General features: G+C 47.1%; 1 protein-coding gene across 4 annotated transcripts in view; it reads right to left on the bottom strand.

Moving 5' to 3' along the window:
- Positions 1-1290: 1290 nt before the first annotated feature.
- The window catches only part of foxo3b (forkhead box O3b), a 43433-nt gene continuing 18058 nt past the window's right edge, over positions 1291-26665 (bottom strand). For 3 of the 4 annotated variants that reach the window (XM_078289798.1, XM_071920495.2, XM_078289800.1), the window contains exons 3-4: positions 5228-6696; positions 1291-5007 (exon numbers count right to left, since the gene is read on the bottom strand). In XM_078289798.1, coding sequence (XP_078145924.1) covers positions 5257-6696 — 1440 coding nt within the window. In that variant the 3' untranslated portion in view covers positions 1291-5007; positions 5228-5256. The remainder of the gene's footprint in view (positions 5008-5227; positions 6697-26665) is intronic. The other variant, XM_071920504.2, reaches the window with a different exon arrangement.

Here is a 26665-nt window from a genome sequence, read left to right as displayed (position 1 = left end):
CAGTAAGAAGTAGTATGTGTAGTAACAGTATGTGTGTGTTGCTTGAGTTACAGAAACAGCTGTGGCTACATTTGGAGTAATTGTGTCTGGGCACCCTTCTCTGTGAAGACATGATAGGTCATAACAGATAGCAGGTAGATGGTTTATACAGTTGGTAGATGTCCTTCCACAGAAATAGCTATCATGATAATTGATTTTATTACTAAATGGCATTAAATTCCTACCGCAAGTGACCGTCCTTGATGCCTGCATTAATGACAGGTACAGTAATTGATGGGAATTAATTAACTTGTACGCCCAAGTTTTCATTAATATTGTTGGGATCAATAGATTTTCTCTTGGAAGACAGAAGAGACCTATGAATGTTCCTCCACAGTCTCAGTCTGAGGAACTTGGACTTGTACAGCCAGAGATGTCTCCTGTCAGCTAAACCTTAGACCCCCCCCCTCCTCTACCGACACACACACACACACACACACACACACACACACACGCACACACAGCTCACAGGGTAATCATGAGGAATCCTTTTTATGACGTTATGCAACAGGCTTGACCTTTGGCACTGGAGAAAAGTAGTGAATTGCCCCTCCTGAGCGGGGGCGAACAGGGGGGGGGGACGAGGCAAGAAACGAATTATAAAGACTGTGTCGGGACAGCGGGCCGGGCCAGGGTGTGTGTTAATGTTGAGCAGGGGCGGGGGCCTGGGGGAGATTTCAGGCATGACAGGAAAGGTTCGGAAGGGACGCTCCAAAACACCCCCTCTCTCCTTCACTTCTCCATATGTCGCAATAACCGAGGAAAAGTACCCAGTCCAGTGTCAGGTATCAGAGGCTTGCCGTACGTCTGCTGTCGTGTAACGTGGCTTCACTCAAAACAAACATTGTGTAATAGGACTTCCAGGAACTTGAGAAGAACACGGAGTTGTTTTGCTGTTTAGATCCCCCAAGACTGACACGAGAAAGAGATTTATCTACTGGAAGGAGCGTGGGGTTACATTTGTTCAAGCACGAGCGTTCAGACACACACACCGTTTTGGACAACAGTTGGCACGTTAGCTCATGTGAATTAACAGCACATGTAAGGGAGGGGAGAGCCGTAACATTTTCCTTGTTGGACTGAAAATTCCTCTCATGGCAATACATGCTGTTAACAGTCGCTCTGTGTTGCACTCCCACACCACACCACTCGTGAAATTTACGCACTCCGAACACTTACATATTTTTGCAGCACTGAAAGGAATTATGACCTCACTCGTGCATTATAAAAGACAAGGACACAGAAAGGGTGTGGAGCCTCACCAAGCTTTATTTACATGCGCACCATTTCTTATACAAACTAGATTACAATTCAAAATGGAATACACAGGAAAAATACCCACTAACATCAAGTCGAGAAGAAGCAAGATTAATAAAGGGCAAAGTCGAAAGGGCAAAGTTCAGGTGTCATGAGGGCGCAGGGAGGAGAGCTGGGCCGGGGCTCTTAACAGGGGATGGAAGGGCTCAAGAGAAGAGTATGAAAAAAGGAACGGTCCAGGAGGTGATTAAGGTATCTAGTGGTACTTCTCTTCTCTTTTTTTTTTTTTTTCGCTTTTCTTATCTTCAAATTTGCACGTGGGGTGCTGTGGGCGTGTGTGTTGGGCGCGAGAAGAGTCTTCCGACTTCTGATAATGAGTTCTCTCCCTGAATGAAGCGGTAGCAGTGAGTGTTTATGAGGAAGGCCTGTTGACGAAGTGTAACCTAACTCCCCCAATAGTCGATACATTTTACACTCACTGTACAAAACATTAGGAACACTTTCCTGCTATTGAGTTGCGATCCCCTTTTGGCAAAGTTCATCAAGGCTTAATAACCCCTTTTTTGCCTCCCCGGCTTCATAACTGAAGTGGATTGGATGGGTGAAATAGATGAAGGATTATATCTGTGTGGATTCATTTCAGTCATCCAGGTAGTAAGATGTCCCAAAAACAATTTAAAAACAAAATCCACTGGACTTAAAGCGTGGTGAAACGTCTTCAACTCTTCATTTTAAGTCCAGTGGATTTTGTTTTTGGACATAAAGGATTATAGCTTCCCCCCCGGATTCACCTGGTCAGTCTACATCATGGAAAGAGTGAGCGCTCCTAGTATTTTGCACAGTCAGTGTAGATAAATTCAAGATGCTAAGCTGTTCGCTTGACGGCTCAGGATTCCCCCTGCCAACAGAAACGTGATAATGCTCTAAAAGCGCTGCTGGGAACTTTTAGCTGCGACTAGGTGTAGGAAATTCCAGCTCATAGTCAGACGACGCTTTAGAACCTGCTCCCTACTGGGAGCGCCGGGACGCGATCCTGCCCCGCGCGGGATAACAGTGTGAGCGCGGAGCCGAGGAGCGTCTGTCCGGAGGCTTCCCCTGTGCCTGCACCAATGTAATCACAGTACACACACTCGTCATGATAAACCCACAAACTGGGGAAAATGGTGCAAGTGCTGCTCTGTAAAGCCCTGATTTTACGAGGTTGAAACAGTACAGTGTGTGTGTGTTTGAGTGTGTTTCTCCTAAGACACAGGGAACTTCCGTATTACAATTTCTGTGGAGGGACGGGCACCGTTGGAACGGGGTAAGGGGGGTACAGCTAGGTCATGCACTAAACCTCAGGTAGCACAGTAGATCATTCTAGCCAGCCATGCACACACACTCCTCTGCCTTGGCCTCAAAGTGATATACACACATCTGTACACTATTTTACACAGCGGGGCAACCCTTTTTGTCGCTACCCCACACAGAGAAGGGGTACCAGGGCCTCCAGATGCTACAACAATGGCGCTTTCCACCATTTTAAAATCTGGTTCCGACAATAAATTCGCTGGTAACAATGTTCCCTCCCACCCGGCACGTAACGTTGTTCATTGTTTCTTCAACTCTACCTTCCGAGGTATCACAAAATCCAAGGGTCAAGTACTACATGAGTATATAAGGACATAGAGTGAGTATATATGCATTTCACACAATTCATAATGCATAAATACATACATGCATACAGAGGGGTTGTGCTGTATGCACCATGAGGGCTAGTGAAGGATAACACATCCTCGTGGGATTAATTCAACGGAAATAAAAATCCATAGCTAAACACATACACGCGGACACACAGACACACACACACACACACTAACATGTACTCAGGAGATACAGGAGGTAACCTGCGGGAGCACCAGGCGGGTCCGTGAGGGGATGTGTGTATGAGTGTGTGTGTGTCGCGACTCCGACAAGAGGAGAAAAAACGATGACGACAAAAACCCCAAAAAACAACAGACCGAGTGAAGTCCTGATCCTGACTCATCCTCTGTCTTCCTTCCTCCTCCTCTTCATCTCGACGGTCAATAGTTCACAGGTTACAAGTTCACAACACAAAGCGTTACTGTTTTGCCAAGAAATGTCTTAAATACCATCAAAATGTGACTTGGTGTTACTTAAACGGGAAACCAACCCCCTTCCCCCTGAGTGATGCTGAATATGCATAACAAGCCCCACAAGCTCATGACAAGAAAACGGCAGAGCTTAACACATGTCCCTGCTCTATCCCTGCTCTTAGTTTTCTCTGTATGTGTGTGTGTGTCGTGTGTGTGTGCGTGCGTGTGCGTGTGTGTTGTGATTTGGCTGCCAGCATGTCCTACTGTTTGTTTTCAAGTAATTTGGCAATATACACAGATAGCTTATTGTCTTGCTCGAGAAACAAAATGGCTTCTAGAGGGATGAGCCTACTGTAAAGCCCCATTCCCTGTCTATAGGTTCCACCTTGCCATGCTACAATTGTGGCTGCAGCTTTGGGCTTCTGCAGGTCGCGGGTACAAAAAAAAAAAAAAAAAAAATGCACGGCTTGCTCTCAGGACAGGATTCAACACTGTTAACATAGCACCTGTTATGGTGTGGAAATGTTCACAACCCTAGGACACAGGTATTTATTTTGGCTACATAATATGCTGTGCTAAACGACCTCAACAGAACTCACCAAAAGCTAAGAAAGCCTTTCCCCCCCCTCCTTCTAGGATTTCCACTTCCACTGTACAAATATCCATGACAGAGATTTTCTTTCATTTTTCTTTTTTTTTACAGTTAGATATACACAAAAGATAAAAATCGTTCTGTTGTATTCAGCTAATTGTAATATCATTTTCAATATACTACAATTCATTGCTCATTTCATTACTCATTTGCTAATCAAGCAATTTGTGAGGAACAACAAAACCCGAAGTGCATGGCGTTATGCTATGAAACTCCTGTCACTCCTAAGGGCTTTGGAGTCAGATTGGGGGCAAAGTGTGGGTATGTCTGTATGTGTGCATGTACGCATGTGCGGTCACTCAATGAGCGTGACACTCTCCGTCTCCGTCCTCTTTCATCGATACACCAATACTTTTTATACAGACATGTATGATGCAGAAACAATTATGATAAAACAGGAAATTCAAAAACAAACACTGAACATTTAAAATCACTGAGTGAAAACAGAGGGGAAATTTTTTCAACATAACACATCCCAGGAAACCACTGGTTTAGATTTACACCACATCACTTTTTGATTTCATTGTACATTTTTGTCTTTTTTTTTTTTTCTTTGCGACAGGAACAACTGCACCGTGCGTCCCGCCAGCCTCGCTTGCCATTTTAGTCCTCGTATTCCACCTGAAGCCCCTTCTGATAAGCAGTGTCTCTTTGATATCAATAGACTTTGTCTGACTGGATGTCAAAGGAAAATTGCATAATTCTAAGATTTGTGAGTTTGTTGTGATTGTTTGACATAGTTTGTTTGTGTTTGTTGTTTCACAGGAGGCTTTGAGGGCTGATGTTCCAGCGTCTCTGGAGTCTGTCAGATCGTTTATGGTTCATCAGTGTGGGAGCAAAGGTGACGCTCTCAAGAGGAAGTTGTCTGTAAACAGAGGGTTTGTATTTTATGTTGTGCTGATGGCAGGTTTGGCAAAAAGGACGTTGTGTGTCTGATCTTCTCTTGCACTACACAGTTCAGACCTGGAGAGATAAAGGACATCAGATGATCATTTCTAAGTATTCAGTGTGTACTTGAAAGCAAGGAAAATCCCTTTCCTTTTTCTGTTCTACACTCAGAGATACCTACATCTGAATATCCTCGCCTGTTCACAAATGCCACACGTCTACTTGATTGTTCGGTTTAATATTGATCATACTGATGCCCATGCACACAAACACACACACCCCAGCGTATCCGTACCTGCTCTGCTCCCTCCTGGGCCGCGCCCCTCAGCCGGGTACCCAGCTCTGCTTGGTGCTGGTGAAGTTGCCAACTCCGTTCATGTTGGCCAGAGAGTCAAAGTTAAAGTCCAAGCCGTCCGCGTCCATCAGCTCGTTCCTGATGATGGAGTCCATGTCACACTCCAGGCTGCCGTTGAACATGTCCAGGTCCAGATCCGTGGGGAAGCGGTCCTGGCAGATTCCAACGCCGCTGCCCACCGTCCCGTTCAGGAAGATGGAGGAGTCGATCTGCATGGAGGAGGAGCCGTTCCCTCCCAGCGGCGAGTGCAGGAGCTGCTGCTTGGCGTTGGCCAGAGCGTTCGCCTCGTTGGCTAGGCTCAGCCCTCCGTTCAAGGACCTCAGGGAGCTCTGGTTGTGGTTGTTGCTCTGCAGCAGCCCCCCTTGGCCGCCCTGACCCCCTCCGGTGGTCCCAAAGGTCATCATGGGGTCATTGCGGAGCATGAGGCCACGACGGGAATTCTGGGAGATGACGGCGGCGGCGCTGGCCTGCGACATCAGCGGGTCGGACTGGGTCATCATGACGTCGCTGTGGCTGTGGCCGTCGGAGTTGAGCAGGTCCTGTAGCGTCTGGCTGCCAAAGCGGGAGATGCTGGAGAAGGAGGTCTGCTTGTTCTCCTGGATGGTCTGCATGGGGGCTGTGCGCAGAGCGGAGCCCGCCGTGTGGGGGCCGAAGATGGAGTTACTGTAGCCGTTACCCCCGCCGTTGGAGGGGGAGGTGGAGGAGGGAGAGGAGGTGGAGGAAGGTGAGCCCAGCCCGTTGGGTTTGGACCCGAAAGTGAACCCTGAGGAGCCCCTTGTAGTGGCCTGTCCCGAAGTGGTTGGCACCAGGTTGATGTTATCCAGCAGCTCATCCATCAGGTCATCTGTCAGACCGTCGTTCAGGTTCATGGTACCCGCCAGGTCGGCGAGGCGGGGCAGCTCGGTCGGCAGGGCCTTCCCGTTGGCCGGGGTGGCGGGGTTACCAGGAGACAGCGCTCTGCCAGGACTGGAGTAGAGCATGGGGGAGAGGGGAGGCTCGTCATCGGGCACCTCGTCCAGCTCGGGGTTGGCCAGGATGGGTGAGAGGCGGCCGCTCAGCGTGCTCGCGTTGGAGTTGGTGCGGGAACGGAAGTCTGTCCAGGCATCCAGCTCCTCGCTGCTGCGGGACGTCGGGCTGCCGGGCCACTTGGAGAGACCCGAGGGACTGTCTCCGCCCCCCTCGCCGGCCGCAGCCGCCGCCGCTTGCAGGGCGGCCTTCTTCTTGGCGGCACGGCCGCGGGCGGACTTGGTGTACTTGTTGCTGTTGTCCATGGAGACCGCGCGGCGCCGAGGGGCCTTGCCACCCTTCCCCCCTTCTGGGTTGATCATCCACCATGAACTCTTCCCCGTTCCCTCGTTCTGGACGCGGATGAAGCGGCTGTGGAGCGAAAGGTTGTGCCGGATGGAATTCTGTCACACAGAAAAGAGAAGGAAGAGAAGAGATTGCGTTAAGCCATGTGTGCAAAATCGTTTCGAAGCAATTACTCAAACAATGACCATCATCAATATTGATTTGTTGCATTCTTTTTCATTTTGCCAATACACCATTCAATGAATACCGCTCATTAAGTCCAACAACATTGATCTATAAACCACCCATTGAGTTGGGGCGGCTGATTCTGCAGCAATGTAAATTGTTGCTCTTGGTGACTAGAGGTACAAAAATGAAGCACCAAACCGATTGCCTCAATTGTTCATTCACTAAATATAGAAACATATTAACACGCAGCAGCAATCAGCACTGCTGTCTGTATTGTTCCCATTGTAGCTTTTGTGTTTGTGTGTGAAAGAGAAAAGAGAGAGAGAGTGGGCCAGGCCAGCGTCTGCTCGATTATGAATGACAAATACAAAGGGACTCCGTCACGCTGTTGCGTAAGGAGCGCATTTGGAAGCATGTGTCACGTTGTGTTTGTGTGTGTGAGAGTGTGTATTGATCAGCTGTGAGCTCCTTCATGTGGAGCGCCCAACAGCCTCATTGTGGGAGAATCATTGCACATGACAGCGCTGCCTTTCTTATGATCAACAGTTTTCGTCATAGAATAGAGATATTTCTGTACATATTAAAGGCCACAACTGCAGTATAACACCTCTTGTTGAATCACTTGTTGCTCCGCTACTGGCTTTGTTTACATGGTGATTTAGCGGATTTCACTATGCAATGTTTTGCATGTATATTTGTAGTTTTGAGTTATAATGGATAAAGGAATTTCTAAAAAGCCCATTTTCCATATACAAATAAAACTCTTGAAGAGCCTATATGAATATACCCAAATTTTGGACAGTCAAATACATTCTGGCTTGTACCGTTAACAACTTGGTCACACTTCAGCCCAACTAACAGCTGAAGTGCTAATCCTGGGGGGAACAGCTATAGACAGAGGACAGGGAGCGCTGGAAGCAGGGTCGCCTCGTTCTGAGGATCATTAGAGAACCAACAGGGATTTCAGTTTGATGTCGCAGTGCTGGGCTATATTTAGAAGACATGGAAAGTGATAGAGGGCAGAAAAACCTATTACTGTTTTGTGAAACTATAGCCCTATTCGAATAGGATTAGTTTTTATAGCGGGATGTCTTGTAATGTCATTTTTACGTGCTATGTGTGTAATTCCAGAAGACTATTTGTACTTTTACACTGCAGAAATGTCAATTGAAGTCAATCATTATAAGATGACCTATGAGTTTGCCAAAAAACAGAAGGTACTTTCCACACTTGTAAATATTACGGACTTGGCAGATTCATGCTGGATTAACATTACGGATGCCATTGGTATTGATTACAATTACAGGACCTCTTCCTCGAAAACAAATCCAGTTTGAATAGCGCTCATATCTTTTTCCTATCTCACAATCATCTATATAGGTTATTATGCTATTTTTACTAATTGATCATGCTGTTTTTAACCATTGACTGTATGATGTAAACTCTGGCTTTACAATTATTTAAGACTCTAAACTCCCACTTGTGAATTACACCCATGCACATGTCCATCTGGACATACACACACACACACACACACACACACACACACACACACACACACATTTGCAGCCATCTGGTTGCTTAAGCAGACATGATTTCATGGCCCCTTTATGACATGAGATACACAAATCTAATCATGGATACACAAATGTCGGAGCACACACACACACACACACACACACGCACACACACAGACACACACCTTCGCATTCGCCAGTATCAACTCACATTAAGAGCATTCAACTACAATACAACTAACTATAATGCCTAGTGTGCACTATGAAATGGAAAACTGCATTTCATGGAGACGATCCTGTCAATGATTATAATAGAGTGTATATTATTATCCTCATAACTATATTATCTCTAGCTTTTTTCCCACTTTCTGCTTCTTCCTCTTGTGCCCAGCAACCTCTTCAACCTCCTGTTTAATTCCTTCTTTTTCTTCAGTCTCCTTCTCTTTCCATGCCCCCTCCCTCTTCCTCAGTTTGTTTCACAAACACATGGCTCTTATGGGCCCTGAGGGACTCTGGGGCTATGCTATATCCTCCCATATCAACAATCCAACCGCCGTCCAAAACATGCACGCATTCTTCCCTCTCTGTTTTCCTTCTATGTATGTTTTTACTCCCTGCAACAGAGCGGAGCTTTGGGTTCAAATCGACGAGAGCCAAAACTCTTCGGGTTTTTGTGGGAATCGCAATATTGTTTTCCACGAACCGGGCCCGTCTTTCCTGGGTTACAGTTTACAGACGATTGGGTCTGGATTGTTATTCTGGTCAAAGACAGTTCAATCAGGGAGGAAAGAGAGCGGGCTAAAGTTACGTGTCAGAATGCTACGTGGGCAGGAGAGGAAAGCTCGCTCTCTGGGGCCACACTGAACCTATGACCTTGTGCGTGTGTGTGAGAGAGAGAGAGAAAGAGAGAGAGACAGCAGAGAGCTGTGTGTATATGCGTTTGTTTGTTGTAGTTGTATGGAAATGCCCACTTTTGCATTTGCACGCTCTTGAGTGGTTTGCAATTTTACATGCAAAAACCTTTGTATGCATGACTGTGTGCTTTTGTGACCGTTTGTGTACATTAGCAAATCCGTGACCAGTTGTTATGAATGGTGTGTGTATGTGAATGCATGTTTGTGTGTGCGCTATGAGGTAAGATGAGAAGAGATACCAGAGAGACCAATGTTTATCCTCTGCCAGGATCTCTCGAGGCATGACGTAATGCTGCTTTATTACAGAACATCTTACACACACAGTCACACACAGTCACACACACACACGCGCACACACTCGCTAAATGCTTCCAGCTGCCGGGACGATGTAAATAAAGGCAGAAGATAGAGTTAAAAAGAGTGAAAGAGAGAGAGAAAGAGAGAGAGAGAGAAGTTTCGGTGGGAGTGAACGAGAGCAGAATGAATGGAATCTCCGAGCCCCTCTCTCTCTTTTCCCCTCTCCCGCTGCTGTAAACATTTACCTGCCAGCTCCTGACACTTCATCAATCCTCCGCTCTCCCTCCATCCTCCATCCCCCCCTCCCCCCCCCCCCCTCCGCCAACAGAGCCACTTGTTTAATGTTTCAGTTTTCCGTGCCACTGCTTGTATCCTTCAAACGTCAGGTGAGATTTTTCAAACCGGGTGTGACGGAGCAGCGGAAAAGGAAACGGGACCGTAAGAACGGATACACGGACAGTGGAAAAGCTGTAAAAAAAACCAGGGTGTGATGTGCATGTGTGTGACAAAGTGTGTGTGTGTGTGTGTATAGTAGGCGATCTTGGAGCAGCAGAGGTACTCGCCTCCCACATGCACTGCCTCACAAACCCTGTACAGATGCAATAGCAAGGCCAAATGAGAATTTATTCCCTCCGAGCATCAATTAAGTATCACGTTGTTATTGTTAGTAGTAGTAGTAGTAGTAGTGGTATTATGGGTTTATCATCATGGCTTTATTATGCCACTGAAATATGCCTCGCTAGAGTAAAGATAGCAGATTTCAGGACTGTCCAACCTCGCTTTCACACAATTCTGTAGTGAAAAGCCTTGTGTACACAATATTAATATTAAAAACCCCTTCCTTATACTGAGTCGCACCCCTTTATTGTGCAATCTAAATCCTGTTTTCATTTCTAAATTCCCTCAAGGGTTTAAAAATCTGTCTTTAACCTGTCCCTTCTCCCTCATCTGCATATCAGCTTTCATGATTGAAGCAGATTTGATTGTTGAAATCAATAAGGCATTATAGCTTTCACCTGAATTCCTTTGGTCTACTTTTTTTATTTGGTCTATTTCATTTATTGCTTTGTTTCCTTTATTGTCATTATGAAGCCCATTGAGACTGTCACTGTGACTGAATAAACTTGACTTGACTGTTTCATATATTTTGTGCAGTTTTGTGAATGCATGCATGTGTTTGCAGGTGAGTGTATGTGGCACACCGCGGTGTGAGTGGGATATGTTTACTACTCTAGCTCCTCTGGGCTATTCCCAAAGCCCATTAATAAAAACAGCTCACTGAGACAGCAGCTCTGATTCATAACTCCTACTATGCAGCCAGGAGAGCTAACTCTTACACACACACACACTCACACACTCACACACTCGCACAGAGCTTGCGGCAACAGTCTTCCGAGGGATAACGACACTGTTGACACTGCCCAGCTAATATATAACTGACAGATTCCAGATTCTTTGCATTTCTCAATCTCTCCTCCCTTTCTTTCCATTTTCCCTCCTTTGTTTTGCACTGTGCCCTCTCCATCTCACTCGTGTGAGCGCGAGGCCTCCCAATGCCCCTTTACCTCTCTGACTTAAATGAACACACCAGCTGTGCGCTTGTGTGTGTGTGTGTGTGTGTGTGTGTGTGAGCGCGCGCGTGTGTGTGTGTACGCACACCAGCTGCAGCCAGAGCTCAGGAACACAGAGGCCTTTTTGTCCGTCAGCAACATGTGGGAACAATTAATCACTGTCAGCAACCACGCTAGGAATCTCTCTCTCTCTCTCTCTCTTTCTCTCTGTCTCTCTCTCTCTCCCTCCCTTCTCCCTTCTCATTCTTCTCTCTGTCCTTTTTAAGGTGCGTAGGTGGGAACTCATATGTTTGTTATTTATCTCTTATTTATCTGTATCTGTATGTGGAGTGTGTGTATATTCAAACACACAAGGATCACAAGCATTACAACAGATGACAACACATGTAGTAACAGTATAGTAATAGCGCACACCTGTGAGGTCATTCAGAAAACCAACTCCTCTGATTGGTTCAGACGATTAAGAGAGGGTGCTTGCTAATTGGTCGGGGTAGTTTCCTAGCCAGCCAATGGCTTCCGCGCAGAACGAGCTAAAGCCTTGGTGATTGGCGGAGTGAAATCAGTTTGCGTAGCTAGGCAATCCATAGATGGGAGTGTCTTTACAGTGTTGCAAGTGTGTTTCATCACCCAGCTACAGCCCATATCTGAACTGGGTCAGTTTCACGTTGCCGGGGTCTGTGGACTTTCTGGCTGAGAGAAACATTCGACAGGTTAGTCTAATCCAGACACAAACCCAACACACACAAACACACAGAGTTGAAAGTGCTCAAGCCATAAATACACACACACACACACACTCAAAGCTCGTGACACCCCGTGCTGCAGGGAAGCGGTGGGTCAGAGGGTTAGAGTGTCACGGAGCCAGGAGACAGCACCGAGTCAGGGGTCAAAGTGCTTTGAGGTCGCAGCTCTCTTCTCTTACAGCTTAGCCCCGCCCCCGGCCCTGCTACCGCCCGTCTGATTGGACTGACTCGGTGACCTGAGCCTCACACCTCTAGTGTACTTATCCACCCACTGCCGCTCAAGTGTGTGTTTGTGTGTGTGTGTGTGTCCTGACCAAACATACACACACTTTATCTGCCATTATGTAAACCTGCACTAATCTGAGTCTAATGTCAACAGTGACCACTGTTGGGGCAAGCGGACAACTTGCATAACATCGGTTAGCATTTGAGAAGAGGGATTGACAGTCGGGCTGTGGTTAAAACACTGCTTAGTTCAAACAGGCAGCAGGTAGGGCCTTAGACATGAATGTCACATTAATGACATAGGAATGTCATTAATGTGACATTCATCTAAGCCTATGACTAGACAAAAAAAAACACTCACAAACCAGATGCATAAAAATATTGACATAATACAGCCAGAGAAAGAATGGAGCTCATTGTGTGTTAAAGATATGAGAAAGGGCTTAATGCAGAAGAAAGAAAGAGAGGGAAAGAAAGAAAAAAGAAAGAACTACAGGATTTTCCCCCCTAAAAACAAGTTACACTTTTTAAACAAGTGAAACTGGAGACACACTGTTTGAATACCAGGTGTTTCAAAAGTATAGTTACACAATTTTTAATAGAAATAATGAAAAACAAAGTCGCATAATTTTAGCCATTTTTAACTTATTTAGTAATTGTAACAAAATAATTCAGCGGTCAGTTGATCATTTTATACATTTAACCTATATGAGAAACCTAAAATATTTAATAATACAGTGAGTATTAATAATGTATCTAAAAATGTATACCTACTTTTGAAACAGGCATTTTTGTATATGCAAAAAACAGCTTAAGGGGGCGATCACACCGAGAAGCGTCGCTAGAAACGCGTCGCCACCAAAACCATTGTTTTCCTATGGTACGGCGCGCCTGGGGCGCGCTCTTCTCTTGCGACGCGCATCGCGTTTTTCTGGCGGTTTTTAGGCGCGCATAAAAGTTAAAATATTCTCAACTTTTCAGCGCAAGGCGCGGAGTCGCACCGGTCATCAATGTCACATTTGGGCCAGGCAGCCAATCAAATCAAGCAGAAGGCGGGCTTTCCTTCCTGTTTTGATGCGGTTTGATGTGGTAGGAACGGTGGGACAGAGGAAAACACAGATGAAAAGCTGATATTAACGGTCTTTAACACGGTCGCACACACAGCCCTGCTCCACAGGCGCACCAAGCTGTTTTGCCCGACGCAGTCTGCCGAGGCGTTTTTGACGCGGCTGCGCCTGTAGCGACGCTTCTCGGTGTGATCGCCCCCTAAGTCCAACAATAAAATATACACAAGTGTACTTGAATTCATTTTATCATCATATCAACCCATGTCGTTAGGAATTAGCCAGTGTCAAAATGTGACAGGAGCTACACATATACAACACACATGATGTACAGACAGAAGTGCTGTATATGTGTGTGTGTGTGTGTGTGTGTGTGATAGAAGTGGAGAGGAGTGAAAATGATGCAAGGGAGTGCAAGTGTGAGGCGTAGAAGAAGTGCAGGTCTTTGACACGTATGAGGCGGTTTATAAATAAACACATGGGCTGGTCTGCGCTAACACTGCCAAGAGAGGACAGTTATTTATACTGTGACCCTACACACACACACACACACGGACACACACACGCACACACACGGACACACACACGGACACACACACACGGACACACACACACGGACACACACACACACTCCCGGTCCCGATTCCAGCTGCCCTGAGCGCTGGAGAGCAGACAGAACATTCCATTCCGTTCAACCAAATGTGTGCTTTCCGGCCAGGGCTGGGCGTCTCTCTCAGTTTATGTGTGTGTTTAAGTTGTGTTTGTGTGTGTGTGTGTGTGTGTGTGTACACTGGAAAGGGATCTGGAGTTTGGCAGAAAGGAAACCTGTTACACTTCTCTCGCCTTGTATTTCTATTCTTTCTCCCCTCCCCTCCCCTCTTTGTGTATAGATTAAGGACTTAGGGCATGGGAGTACAGATGTACACACACACACACACACACACACACACCTACACACACACACACACACACACACACACACTAACCTTGAGTCAACTGAGGAAATGGATTTTCTTAAAGAAATCTAAACGGACATGAATCACGACTCTGTCATAATGAGAATAGCAATATCAAGTTCCGTTTAGGATTGAATGAATTTAAAGTGAACTGAACCCAACCCTGATACACACACCACACACACACCTTTCCAAGAATGGTGACCTGTCAAACCACAGAAAGCCTGTTCTTGTCATCACTGAGACCTGACTCTCGCTCTCTCTTCTTCTCTCTCTTTCCCTATACCTTCCATTCTTCTAGTGTGTACCATGTTGCGTAAGGCCATATGCTCAAAGGCCTCCTTGTTTACTCTTAAATTTCCTCCAATCAGAGTTAGCCTCAGGGGGGGAGTTGGCTGACCCATCCCACCCCAAACAGCCAATCACAGGGCCCTGGGGGCTGAGGCACGGTCTGTCACGTTACCGTAGTGACGTTTCATTGGGTCAGTGTGTTTTGACCGCCGCGGGACGGTCACCTCATTTCTTTTGAGCATGTGGCTCACGGTCACAGTGGGACATTAAACACACACACATATGGAGAAAGACTACTGCCATACTTTGTGCCTGTGAACACACACACACACACACACACACACCCCCAGACAGGATAGGATCAGGAACAAAAAGCAGGAAACAGCAGGAAATCAGTAGTCTATCACTATCAAATGTATCCTGAAAACATGAAAAATCAAATTCCTTGCACACACACACACACACAGACACACACAGTACAATCTTAAAATAAAGACAATAAGAACAAATCAGCTTCGTGCAGCGACCGCAGTGTACGTTCACTAACGCACGGTTCATTATAGCTCACTGTGGGACGCTACGGTTCGCTTTGGGACACCACAGGACAGTCCTGCTGGGCTTTATCAACCCGAGTTCCAGTACACAGCGTCCTTAAGCCACGGAGCGACTACGCCTGCCAAGAACACACACACACACACACACACACTCACTCATGCACGCACGTCAGCAAAAGAACATCTCAGCAAAGACAAAGAGACAGTTGGAGAGAACTGCATATTCAGACAGACGGACAGAAAGACGAACACAGCATGTCAACAAACAGCACGTCTCTTCTCGTCCTTGTGGATTTTATATTTTAAGGAATTCAAGGTATCCTACATAAACAAACACTACCAGTCAAAAGTTTGGACACACAGATTTTTCTTTATTTATACTATTTGTCACATTTTAGAATAACAGTAAAGACATCAAAACTGTGAAATAACACAAATGGAATTATGCAGTGATCAAAAAAAGTGTTAAACAAATCCAAACTATCTCATATTTTAGATTCTTTAAAGTAGCCGCCCTTTGCCTTGATGGAAAGGCAAAGGCTGTGGAAAGAAATTCACACATAGGCATCAACTTCACTATTTATATTTGTCTAAGAAACACATTTAAGCAGAAGCCTTTAGATCAAAATGGCTTTAAGAGAATGAAAAACAATACATTCAATCAGGTGTGTCCAAACTTTTGACTGGTAGTGCATGTACATAGACTTATGTACACATGCATATTATGCATACATACAAACTGACAAAATGTCTATTGGACTTATCCAACTCGTTTGTCCTCTCAAAGACATGCGTTCTAAAAAACAAAAATGCACTCAAGCCTCCTCAGGGGAACTAGCAGCCATCTGCCATTCAAAGAAATACGACCAGAGGGAACTCGCTCTAATAAATGTGCTGATAAATTGCAATTGCACTGAAAATCCTTTATTTTCTGTGTGAAATGCTGTTTGTTTGTGTGGGAGCGAGTGTGTGTGTGGGTGTGTATGTTGTTGACAGATCCTCCGCACCGCTTCAGCCCTGGCATTATGACGATGCTGTGTGTGTGTGTGTGTGTGTGTGTGTGTGTGTGTGTGTGTGTGGTGACTTACAGCCTGTCCTTTTTAAGAACTTGGACTATTTCAACATCTGACGTCTAAAAATAGAGGGACCAGAGGGCAAGTCTGCTAGGGACGATTATCGTATTTATCCTGGCGTATGAGCGCGCTGATGACAGAGGCGCTCAAACACACTGAACAACAACACACACACACACACATACAGAGAAAGAGAACACAGCGGTGTGTGGTGGTCCGTGAACTAAACGAGTACACTACACGGAGAAAAAGCTTAAAGACAGGAGAGGCCAAGCACCAAATGATCACGCAGGAATGCATGAAGGGGCTTTTCCATGTGAACAGGTGATTAATGAGACCTTCCCTGCGTGTGTGTGTGTGTGTGTGTGTGTGTGTGTGTGACAGAGCGAGAAAGAGAGAGACACTGGGAGAGATTGAGAGAGAGAGAGAGCACCCTTGGTATTAAGGGTAGCAGGATGTCTGCATGATTAATTACATCTCTATACGATAGTAGCAGGGCCAAGGAGGTGAGGGATACAGGGAGAAGGGGGGGGAGGGGTAGAATCACTCATAATTATCAGGAAGGAGAATGTTGCTGTTCCTGTGGGAAGGAGGGGGGGTGGGGGTGGGGGGGGGGGGAGTGAGAACGAAAACCTTAGGGAGACGAGTCGAGACCCTCACCCATTTCAAGGGCAAAGCACAGGAGGGAGAGGAGGATCGGAATCGGTTCGGTCCCACAAAGACAAAAATTGACTTTTGTGTTCTTCTCGCCCGTTTTGGAGGGAAAAAGCAGGGGAAGAAGAGAAGGTGCAGGGGGTCAGGGGGAAGAGAGAACATGTTAGTGGAGGGAGGGAGGGAGAGAGGAGAGAGGAGAGAGCGACTGTTTTTATGTGAGGGGTTGACTGAGGTTTACTGCCTCTCTCACACTGCTCTGCCCTGTCTGCAGTATGCGTGTGTGTGTGAGAGTTTGTGCGCGTACTCGCATTGCTGCGCTTGCGAGGACCGGCTTGGGAGTTGAATTGAGGATATCCAAGGGTTAGGGGTCGGGTTTACGGAGAAGGTTAGTATTTAGAGTTTGACTAAAGCTGCACCAGGCAAGATTTTGATGTAAAAACATACTCCATCGCAACACACTTCTCAGCATAAATCCCTCATCAACGGTGCGATACAAAGCTGTTTCCTAACCAACAGCGAGTGAACGCTCCTTCCACAGAAAGCTGGACTCACCAATGACGGTTAAACCACTAAAGAAGAAGAAATGTAGGTCCGGTGACTGTGCGGTTTGCTGGCGTCCCGTTACATGATTTCTGAGCAGTGAAGTCCTCAGATTTCAGACAGTTACCTATTGCCTAGTGCAGGATAAGAGGCTGAGATTAGGCGTGTGTCGTCAGGGTTGGTGGAAGGTGTGAGGGTCTGAGTGTAGTCAACAGAATGTCCTTCCAAGTACAGTAACACAAATGTGTGTGTGTGTGTGTGTGTGTTCTGCAGCGTGACTCCCTTCCAAACTGCCTCCCTCTCCCCTGTGCCCATGCAGACCTTCAGATTACCCAACAACTTCCAGAAAGTCAACCCCCCCCTTCACACACAGACACACACACACACACACACACACACACACACCGTTTTCTGTTTCTGTTTTTATCAATGTATGCACAGTTGCGTTATTTAACAGCATCTTGCCAGTGCGTGGAAGTGAATAGTAAGGATTTTTTAAACTTTGAAATAAACTGCTGCTATGGCAACACAACACTGAAAAACACACACACACCACACACACACCCATGTTTGTATTACTAAACTTGTGAGGGCCTTGTGTGTGTGTGAGCCTAACCTTAACCCTCACCACTAGATGCCTAACCCTTAGTCCCTAACCCTAAACTAACGCCTTAAAGAAGGAGGATTTTCTTTATCTCCTTGTGAGGACATTTGGTCCTCATAAGTGTAATACAAGAAATACAAGAACACACACCCACACACACACGGGCACCAAAAGACACACATAAACAAACACACACCGACTTTGCCCTCTCTGCATTTCAGTGTCTGCAATGCCATTTGTCGTCACGCCTGTCTGCTTGATCTACCCTTGCCTCTGTGTGTGTGTGTGTGTGTGTGTGTGTGCGTGTGACACCAAGGTGTTCCGTCTCTTTGATCCGGTGTTTCCACAACACAGCCTGCTAACGCCCCGGGGCAGTATCCAGGTCACGCCTACGGGGAATCGCTTTGGGTCGACTCATTTTCTATCTGTTGACGTACGGCGCTTAATAACCTCCCAAACCTGCAATTACCTCCGCTGAAGGTGAGCTATGATCTCATTGGGACAGATTATGGCGATAATAGTATTACACATAATCATGTTGGCTAACTAAACAGTAGGCTACAAATCGAGTTTGAGCTAGATTGTTTGGAACCTGTGACATGCTGTTTCTGTTTGACTGGGAGGGGTGCGTATTCCTCTGTGTGTGTGTGTGTGTGTGTGTGTGAGTGTTTAGGAGCTCTGGTGCTGTGAGTGGAGTCCACATCTGGTCCAGATTAGAGCCGGGGCCCCGCTGGTGTTCATGGGGCTCTTCACTCTAATGGCGCTAAAAACAGATACACTACACACACACACACACACACGCATACACCAGACCACAGACCAGTGAGTCTTACCGTATGTTACAGCAAAACGTGCACTTAGTTTTTAAAACTAAAACCTAAAGCGCTGGTTTCTCTTGGTGGTTTTCATGCTGCAGAGTCACTATAAAACTGTTTTTGCATTGTTCTTTCAAGATTTAAAGTTAAATTTGACTTTGTGCTACCTTTTCCTTTATTTTGACTGTAATTTTGACTTCATACATTATTGTACATTGGGACTAGCTCCCACTGAAATCTCAACTCTTCTGCTCCACCTACTAGAGATGAATCTGGAACTGTCAGCATCTTAAAATAGGATTTGATACTTAGCGTGACACATTCTGGGGGCTAAATTGGTTTCTCTCTCTCTTTCTTTTCTCACTTTCCCTGTTCTTTCTCTTTTCTGTATCTCTCTCTCTCTACTCCTCCCCAGTCTTTCTTTTCTCACTTTCTTTTCTCACTTTCTGTCTCTGTCTCTCTCTCTCTCTCCCTCTCTCTTTCTCAGTCTATAGGTCAGTTTAACATGCCTGACCTGACCTGCCCAGCACCTCTGCACCAGAATGCCTCGCTTCACTGTATGTGTGTGTGTGTGTGTGTGAGTGTGAGAGAGAGTGTGTGCGTGTCTGCACAGCCTCACTCTCTGCTGATGTCAGCACTTCCAGGCCTGTCAGCTCTCTAGCTCTCTTCCTCCTGCACACCAGCTGAGCAGCTGGAAAAAGGGGAAGGGGGCGGGGGTCGAGTTTATACGGCGCACACACACACACACACACACACACACACACACAGTGTCTCGGCGTTGCACTAGTGTGTATTTTATGTGTATGTTTTAGCACAGGGTGAGATTCTAACCTTTGCCAGGCAAACACCCGATGGCTGAAACACACAAACTGCACACACACACACACACACACACACACACACACACACACACACCTTAGGAGAGTTCTGCTATTTCTCCCAGCAACAGCGAGGCTCTTCCTCGGCTCCTCTAGGCTCCGCCCCCTCTGAGGAGCCACATGACTTCCTGCTCTCAGACAAAAAGGAAAGAGAGCAGTTTGCTTTCTACGCCCAGAACCTGCTCTCTGTTCTTCTTCTCTCATCCCGACCTGGGTTTCATTGTTTCTGCAAATAGCCTATTAGTGCTAGACTGATGGGGTTTGACACCAACACCCAGTTCTTCTTCTACTTATTCCAAGCAAACCACCATTTCTCCCAGGAACGACCTACCAGCAACTGTAAAAGCTTTCTTGAACTACATAGGCTGAATCACTGTTCTGTTATTATTACACATTATCGCCCTCAAAATACACACCAGGAATTATTTTCAGTCTCTTATCCCTCCAGCCCCCGCATTCTCCTCTCTCGCACTTCACTTTATCTCCTCTCTTCACCCCTCTGCATTGTTTCTTCCCTCCCTTCTTCTCTTTTCATTGCATCACTTCCTGGGAAAACTGAACTCAAGTCGGCGCGCCGATAAAAAGAAGAGGATCCTTTGAAATCTGGGTTTGTAGAGCAAAGCTATTGTTCCATGACCGCATAACCCAATTCAACGGTCTCTGTGTGCGCACGTGTACGAGTGTCCGATATGATTATGCCTGATTACATGTGTGCGCCAGTGCATGAGAGCTTGTGTGTGTGTGTGTGTGTGTGCGTCTAAGCCTCTGTTTATACAGGCCTACGTGTGTGAGTATATTAAGCTTATTAATCATTGCCAAAGGAGATGATGATGACGTCGCCCCGGTGTCAAACTCCACTCTGCTGTGTCAGCTTATATCCACACGTACCCCTCTCCTTCATTCAGCCATCTTTGTATATACAGTATATGTGTGTGTGTGTGTGTGTGTGTGTGTGTGTTTTTACTTCACCAGCCTTCTATTGACTCTTTATGACTCTCCATCTCCCGCTCCTTCCAGGGTTTTGGGTCAGTTCACTCTCACTCACATTGCAATTCACATTATAACATCAGACTCTTTCATGGCAAAACTTTTCCCGGTATTTTCTGATTGTGACTAAAATCCGTTTCCTGGATTGACTGATTTGGCGAGTGAATTGCAACCAAATCCTGACTTTATCTGTGCATGTCTTTGTTTGACAGAGGATATGACTCTCTGCATGTGTGTGTGTGTGTGTGTGACTTGAAGTGACTTGGGCAGCGCTGACAGTGGGACTCTAAGCAGAGATTAAACCACGGCGGTATGAGGACGTGCTGAGCAGCACATAGCAAAAACCCCACGCTCTCTGTTGTCCCTCCTGGATGTTTTTCCCCCCTTTGCTTCATCTCCCTCTGCTCTCTGTCACATCTCTCTGCTATTGCAACATCTTTTTTAGATGATTTGTATGGCATTTCTGCTTTACTGGGTTATAAAGTGGAGAGAGAGAGACAGGCAAGATGAGAGAGAAGGGGGATCCGAGGCCGGATTCGAACCTAGGATGCTGCGGTTTACACATTCTTTTGTTTTTCTTTTTTTGTTACATCTTTTTCTGGCATTTCTGCTTTTATTAAACAGCACACAGCGGAGAGCGACCGGAAATACGTGGGAGAGAGAGAGAGAGAGAGGACGATATCCTGGAAAGGTTATGAGCCAGACTGGAATGAAATTGCAAATACACGGTATGCACCTTCGACCACAAGGACACAACCGCTCCCTCCAATTCCTCATCCGCCCGCTCTTCAGCTATCTCTCTTTCTCTCTCTCTCTCTCTCTCTCACTCATTCGCCCAAGAGAATCCAATGAAATCCGTACTACTTGCAAGCCAAGTCGTTTCTTTTCACGACATAAGCAATGAAATCACAGTAAATAAAACTCGACATGGATCTCCAAAGACCAAGGATGTCATTATTTTTCATTGCCTGGCTAAATCCAAACTTCCTCGGTATGCAAACACCGTTCTCCTCCTCTCTCTCGAAGTGAAGTTCAACGCCATGGTGACAGTGATGGAATTTCATTAGGAGAGTCCGAGCAGACTGTATATTGTCGTTGGGTCTCGGTGTTTATTTTGGTCCCGGGGGAGTTGTGAACTTAAATACCCCCTGCCATAGGGGGTTATTTGGGGGTACGTGTATGGGCATCTGGGCCCCAGTTTACCCAGCAGAGAGCAGGGTTCAGTGGGGACACAAGAGGCCCCGCTCTCCTTCCCTTCATCCCTCCCTTTGTCCCGGCTCTCTCAGGCGCTCACAGCTTAGTGGTACTCTGCTTCATACATGACAATACGCACACACACACACACACACACACACACACACACTCATCTGGCGGCAAACACACATTCACATACAACCGTTCACAGGTCATACTGGTATTCCCCTGCACCCATGCACATCCACACAAGTACGCACACGCACACGCACACACACACACACATAGAGTCAGGTGAACAGTGGCCTCTATTGATTTGCAGGCTGTCCCCTCCCCACCTCTCCCCCACCCCCCACCCCCCCACTCTCCAGTCGAGCTCTTTTCCCCACACGCAGCATTTTGTATTTATATTACCCCACTATTAATAGACCACTGGCAACTGCACAGCTACCCCTCTTGTCTGTGTGTGTGTGTGTGTGTGTGTGTGTGTATGCGTGTGCATGTGCAGATACCAAAATGTTTTCTCTTTTCCAGCCCATACCCCCCTGCTGTGTTTAGGTAGGTGTTTGTTCTTTTTGACAATGAGTTTTTGAGCAGATGGTTCCTTATTTGTGTGTGTGCGTGTGTGTTGTTATGACAGGAAACAAAGATCTCGCAGAAGCAGGTAATCTCCTCGACATCTAAGCTGTGGCCGACAGAATTACCCAGAATCACCAGCCGCCGACACGGTGACATCACATGCACTTCCCCTGACCTCACCTGGGAAAAACCACGACTCAGACGACGAGCGCGCCCCGCTGCATGCCCGCCTGCCTGTTTTCATGGTTTCTCTGCAACATTTTCCAGGCTAAATTGAGTTTGGCGAGGGATGGAGGGGGTAGAGGGGTGTAGCTGCCTGTGGCCTGATCTCTTTAATCTACCAGGCTCATGAATGAGTCTCTACTGTTCTCATCATCTGGTTTAAACCCCCCCCCCCCCCCCGCGTTCTTTCTCTCTGCTATTTCTTCATTTGTCTGTCGTCTCCGTCCCCCTCTCCCTTACACTTCCCTTTGTGATCGTTCTCTCTCTCTCCCCCTCCTGTTTCGCCCCCTTCTCTCCTTGCTCTGACGCTCTCTCGTTGCCCGCTTCTGTATTTCTCTCTGTCATCTCTCCCCTCTGTTCTCTCTCTCTCTCTCTCTCTCTCTCTCTCTCTGAAAGGTCTTTTCTAAGTCAACTCTCCGCACAAAAGCTGTGTGGTGGCACTCGTTGGCTGCGGGCCAGACTCTCCGGCTCTTTCTCCCTCTCTGTATTGGTGAGCGGCAATCACTCAATCTGCCTCTCCTTTCCCCCCCCCCTCTCCTCTTTCCACCTCTCTTTTTTTTCTCCTCCTCCTCCTCCTCCTCTGCTCCCTTTCCTCTGAGGAGACAGAGTGGCTAGAAAGTGTGAGATCTCAAACACTCTCTCTCTTTCTCTCTCTCTCAAACGCTTGCTTTCTTTCACTCACTCACTCGCACACACGCTTCATTTGCACACACACACATACACACACACACACACACACACACACACACATATACACACACACGCACACCCTGAGGTGACCGAGGAGCTGCAGGGCTCAGTGCTTCTGAAAAGGGGTGTGTCTGGTAATCCTTTGGAGCTTGTGTGCGAAGGCCTCGTAAAACTGGAGAGGAAAAAAGAGGAGAAGAAAGGAAGAGTGGAGGAGAAAGAGAAAAAAGAGAGAGAGAGAGAGAGAGAGAGAGAAAGAAAGCGCTGACAAGCTTTTCAGCCGAGCGGGCCTCTTTCTGAGAGCGGGCTCAACACGACGGCTCCCGCATGACCAAAAAAAACCAGCATGGCTAGTCACACTCACACACACATGCACACACACACACCAACTTTAGAGTGTTAAAAGGCCTTTCATGGAGGAAAGATGATTCACAGCACTTTGACCTAAACACACACACACACACACACTAATGAAAGGCTTGGTCAGGAATGGCAGTCACAACAGCAATTTCACATCGCCTCGAAGACCTCGTCTACAAGGAAGTAAAATGAGGGAAGAGGGTGACAGAGGTAAAGATAAGGGCATTATCTAATAAAGGAAGAGAATAAAACGGATGACAGAACTGAATACACATGTAGAAGAAAAGTGGCGAGATGTCAAAGTCCGGTGCGGTGTTAGATCGAAGTCCAATGGTGACTTCTCTCCCTGTAAACTCACACACTGACCTCGCCCCGGCCGCCACAGCGTGGCACGTGCAGTCGGCAGCCGCCGGGCTCAAACTGACAGAAATAACCAGAGGAAAAGGGAAGCGGTGTTAGTCAGTCAGCCAGCCGGGCCGTCGCTTGTCACGAGAGCAAGAGCAAGAGCAACAGCAAGGAGGAAGAGAGAGCTGAACTAGAATGTCATAACTGAAAACGCCGCCAGGTCCCTCTGAGTGTGTGTGTGTGTACGTGTGTGTAATCATGGCATGAGCATTCTGCATCAATTTCACGTTCTATGGTGTACACCTGCGCTTCAACAAAAGTCAGCCATATAGTGCAGCGTTGCATAATGTCCAGAGCGTGTGTTTAAGTTTCAAGGTGTGGCCACAGTTGATGTGTGTGCATGCTTTGTGGGGTATGTGTGTGTGTGTGTGTGTGTGTGTTCTAGTATTTCTATACTTTTGAGGACCGAAAGTCCTCACACAGATAGAAAGAGTGAGGATATTTTACAGGTGCTCACTTCTATAAGAGGCTATTTTAGGTTTAGGGCTTGGATTTAGGGTTAAAATTAGAATTAGGATTAAGTTAGGGTGAGGATTAAGCTTGAAGGCATGTAGCGGAGAAGGAATGAGAATGAATGAAGGTCCTCGCAAATACAGTAATACAAATGTGAGCGTGCGTGTGCGTGTGTGTGGCTGGGTCTGTGTATGTGTCAGCTGATGACATCACTGGACCAACCAGTATGTGACTATCCAGGCGCGGTGCCTACTTGATGGCAACTTGGTGGAACGAAAGCAGACTGTGTGTTCCAGTGTGTCAGCCTACTGCATGTACATGAGCAGAGCCTGAGTAAGCTGTACCTGTGTGTGTGTGTGTGTGTGTGTGTGCATGTGAGCGTGTATGCATATGCATCCTTTGTTGTTTTTAGCTTCGTTTTCCCGGAGTGCCCTGGAGTAAAAAGCCGGCTGTCCGTCTGGTGCGCTATTCCACACTAAGTGGGTCACTGGCTGGCTGAGTAAGAGAGGGTAAAGTCAGGCTAAAGTCACCCAGTGTGTGTGTGTGCGTGCGTGCAGGGGGGGTGCCCGCATGCTCAATAATGCAGTGTCGACGCTGGGGCGGTGTGCATGTATGTATCTATGCGTGTGTAAGCGAGAGAAAGACAGAGAAGATAAAGAAAAAGAGAAATCCAGACAGGCAGGAATGCACTGAACTGTATTTGGGAGGGGCTGCAGCTGAAGTGAAGGGAGCGCTGCGTGCTGACTGTACGAAATGACGGGCTCCTAATAAGAAAAAGGCAGGCGGGTGTAAATTGGGCGAGATGCGCAGATAGAGCGAGACAGACAGACATGGAGAGGGAGGGCTGGAGCGCGCGCACAAACTGCTGCGGGGTGCTTTTAATGTGAAGTATGCAGACAGACACGGGTGCAGAGGGAGTAGTAAAGTGAAGTGTACAAGACTTTATTTTGTCTGCTTTTCACAGTCTGCTTGTCTGGGTTAGACTACTATGGGCGACGCCTAGGGACCACCACTTACAGGGGGGGGGGGGAGTTTGAGTGTGTGTGTGTGTGTTTCTGTGTGTGGGAGCACTTAGGGGGTAGAGTAAGCACTGTAGAAGAATTTGGGTTAGCGTGAATTATTCACTGGCGTAGCGGAGTACAGCAGCTCCGAGCGGGCTCCTCCTCAGGCAGCGCAGCACACATAAAAAAAAAAAAAAAAAGCCGGAATGGGACGCTTGGGGAAGCTGAGGCAGTGTGAGCCTACTGTTTGGCACAGTGAGTCTCCGCTGGTTTACTGTGTGTACAGAGTCACAAACGCAGCGCATCAGATAGCCCAACGCTCCCCTGTCTGAGTCGTTTGCTGTCCCACTGTTGGGCCAAGACCCAGCTGTTGGGAAACTCAGAGGGTAAAACCTGATTATTGCACAGGCTTTGAAATAGAGGTTCTGGAGGAAAAACAAGCTGCCTTCCCCAAACGGTTTCCCTCTCTTTCTCCTTCCACAGCCCCCCTTCATTCATATGATACTCTCCCTTTCTCTCTCTCTGCTCCTTGTTTTGGTCCTGGTTCCTACTGTCCTCCATTCAAACCGAGACCGTTACATATGCGAGGAGTAGTCCCTGTGTATAGTGTGTGTGTGTGTGTGTGTGTGTGACTGACTAACACACTGTACTATTGCACTGCCGAGTGCAACAGGGCACCCCATATTAAATCATTCCCTTCCCCCACCTACGCTCCTCCGCCCTCCTCCTCGCCTCTCATCTTCAGCTTCCCTTCCTCTTTTAAGCCCCCCCCGCCTTATCCCCCTTTCCCTCTCCTGCCTCAAGTCTCTCTGGGTTTGAAAGTTGGAACGTGGCCAATTAACACAACAGCCCGGTTCACCAAACTGAGGTGGTGGAGGAGGGGAACAGAGAGAGAGAGAGAGAGAGAGAGAGAGAGAGAGAGAAAGCTCACATCGCTACACACTGACCTACATACGCTTCCACCCAGCTGATTGAATCCTACGTTGAGGCCTGCGGCCAATCACGGGTGGGGGTGGAGTGCCAGCCAGCCAATGGCATCGGCCGCTCTCCACGGAGCTCTTGCACTGTCTCCATACAGTTTTCAGTAATCATACAGGGGGCAGAAAGAATGAGAGAGACAGAGCGAGAGAGAGGGGCGAGCTCGGCGGATGAGAGAGAGAGAGAGTCACAGAGAGCGAGCGAGAGAAAGAGACAGAAGGGAGAGTAAGCGAGAGAGAGGGTGAGGGAGAGACACACACAGAGGAAAAAATAGAAAGGCAAAGCGTGGAAGCAAAATATGGCCCAGACAGACAAAAATAAACGCCTCTCTCTCTCT

Source organism: Centroberyx gerrardi, chromosome 18 (genome assembly GCF_048128805.1).
Source record: "Centroberyx gerrardi isolate f3 chromosome 18, fCenGer3.hap1.cur.20231027, whole genome shotgun sequence".
Taxonomy (NCBI): Eukaryota; Metazoa; Chordata; class Actinopteri; order Beryciformes; family Berycidae; genus Centroberyx; species Centroberyx gerrardi.
The sequence above is the reverse complement of the archived record's forward strand: the minus strand, read 5'-3'. Positions and strand labels throughout refer to the sequence as shown.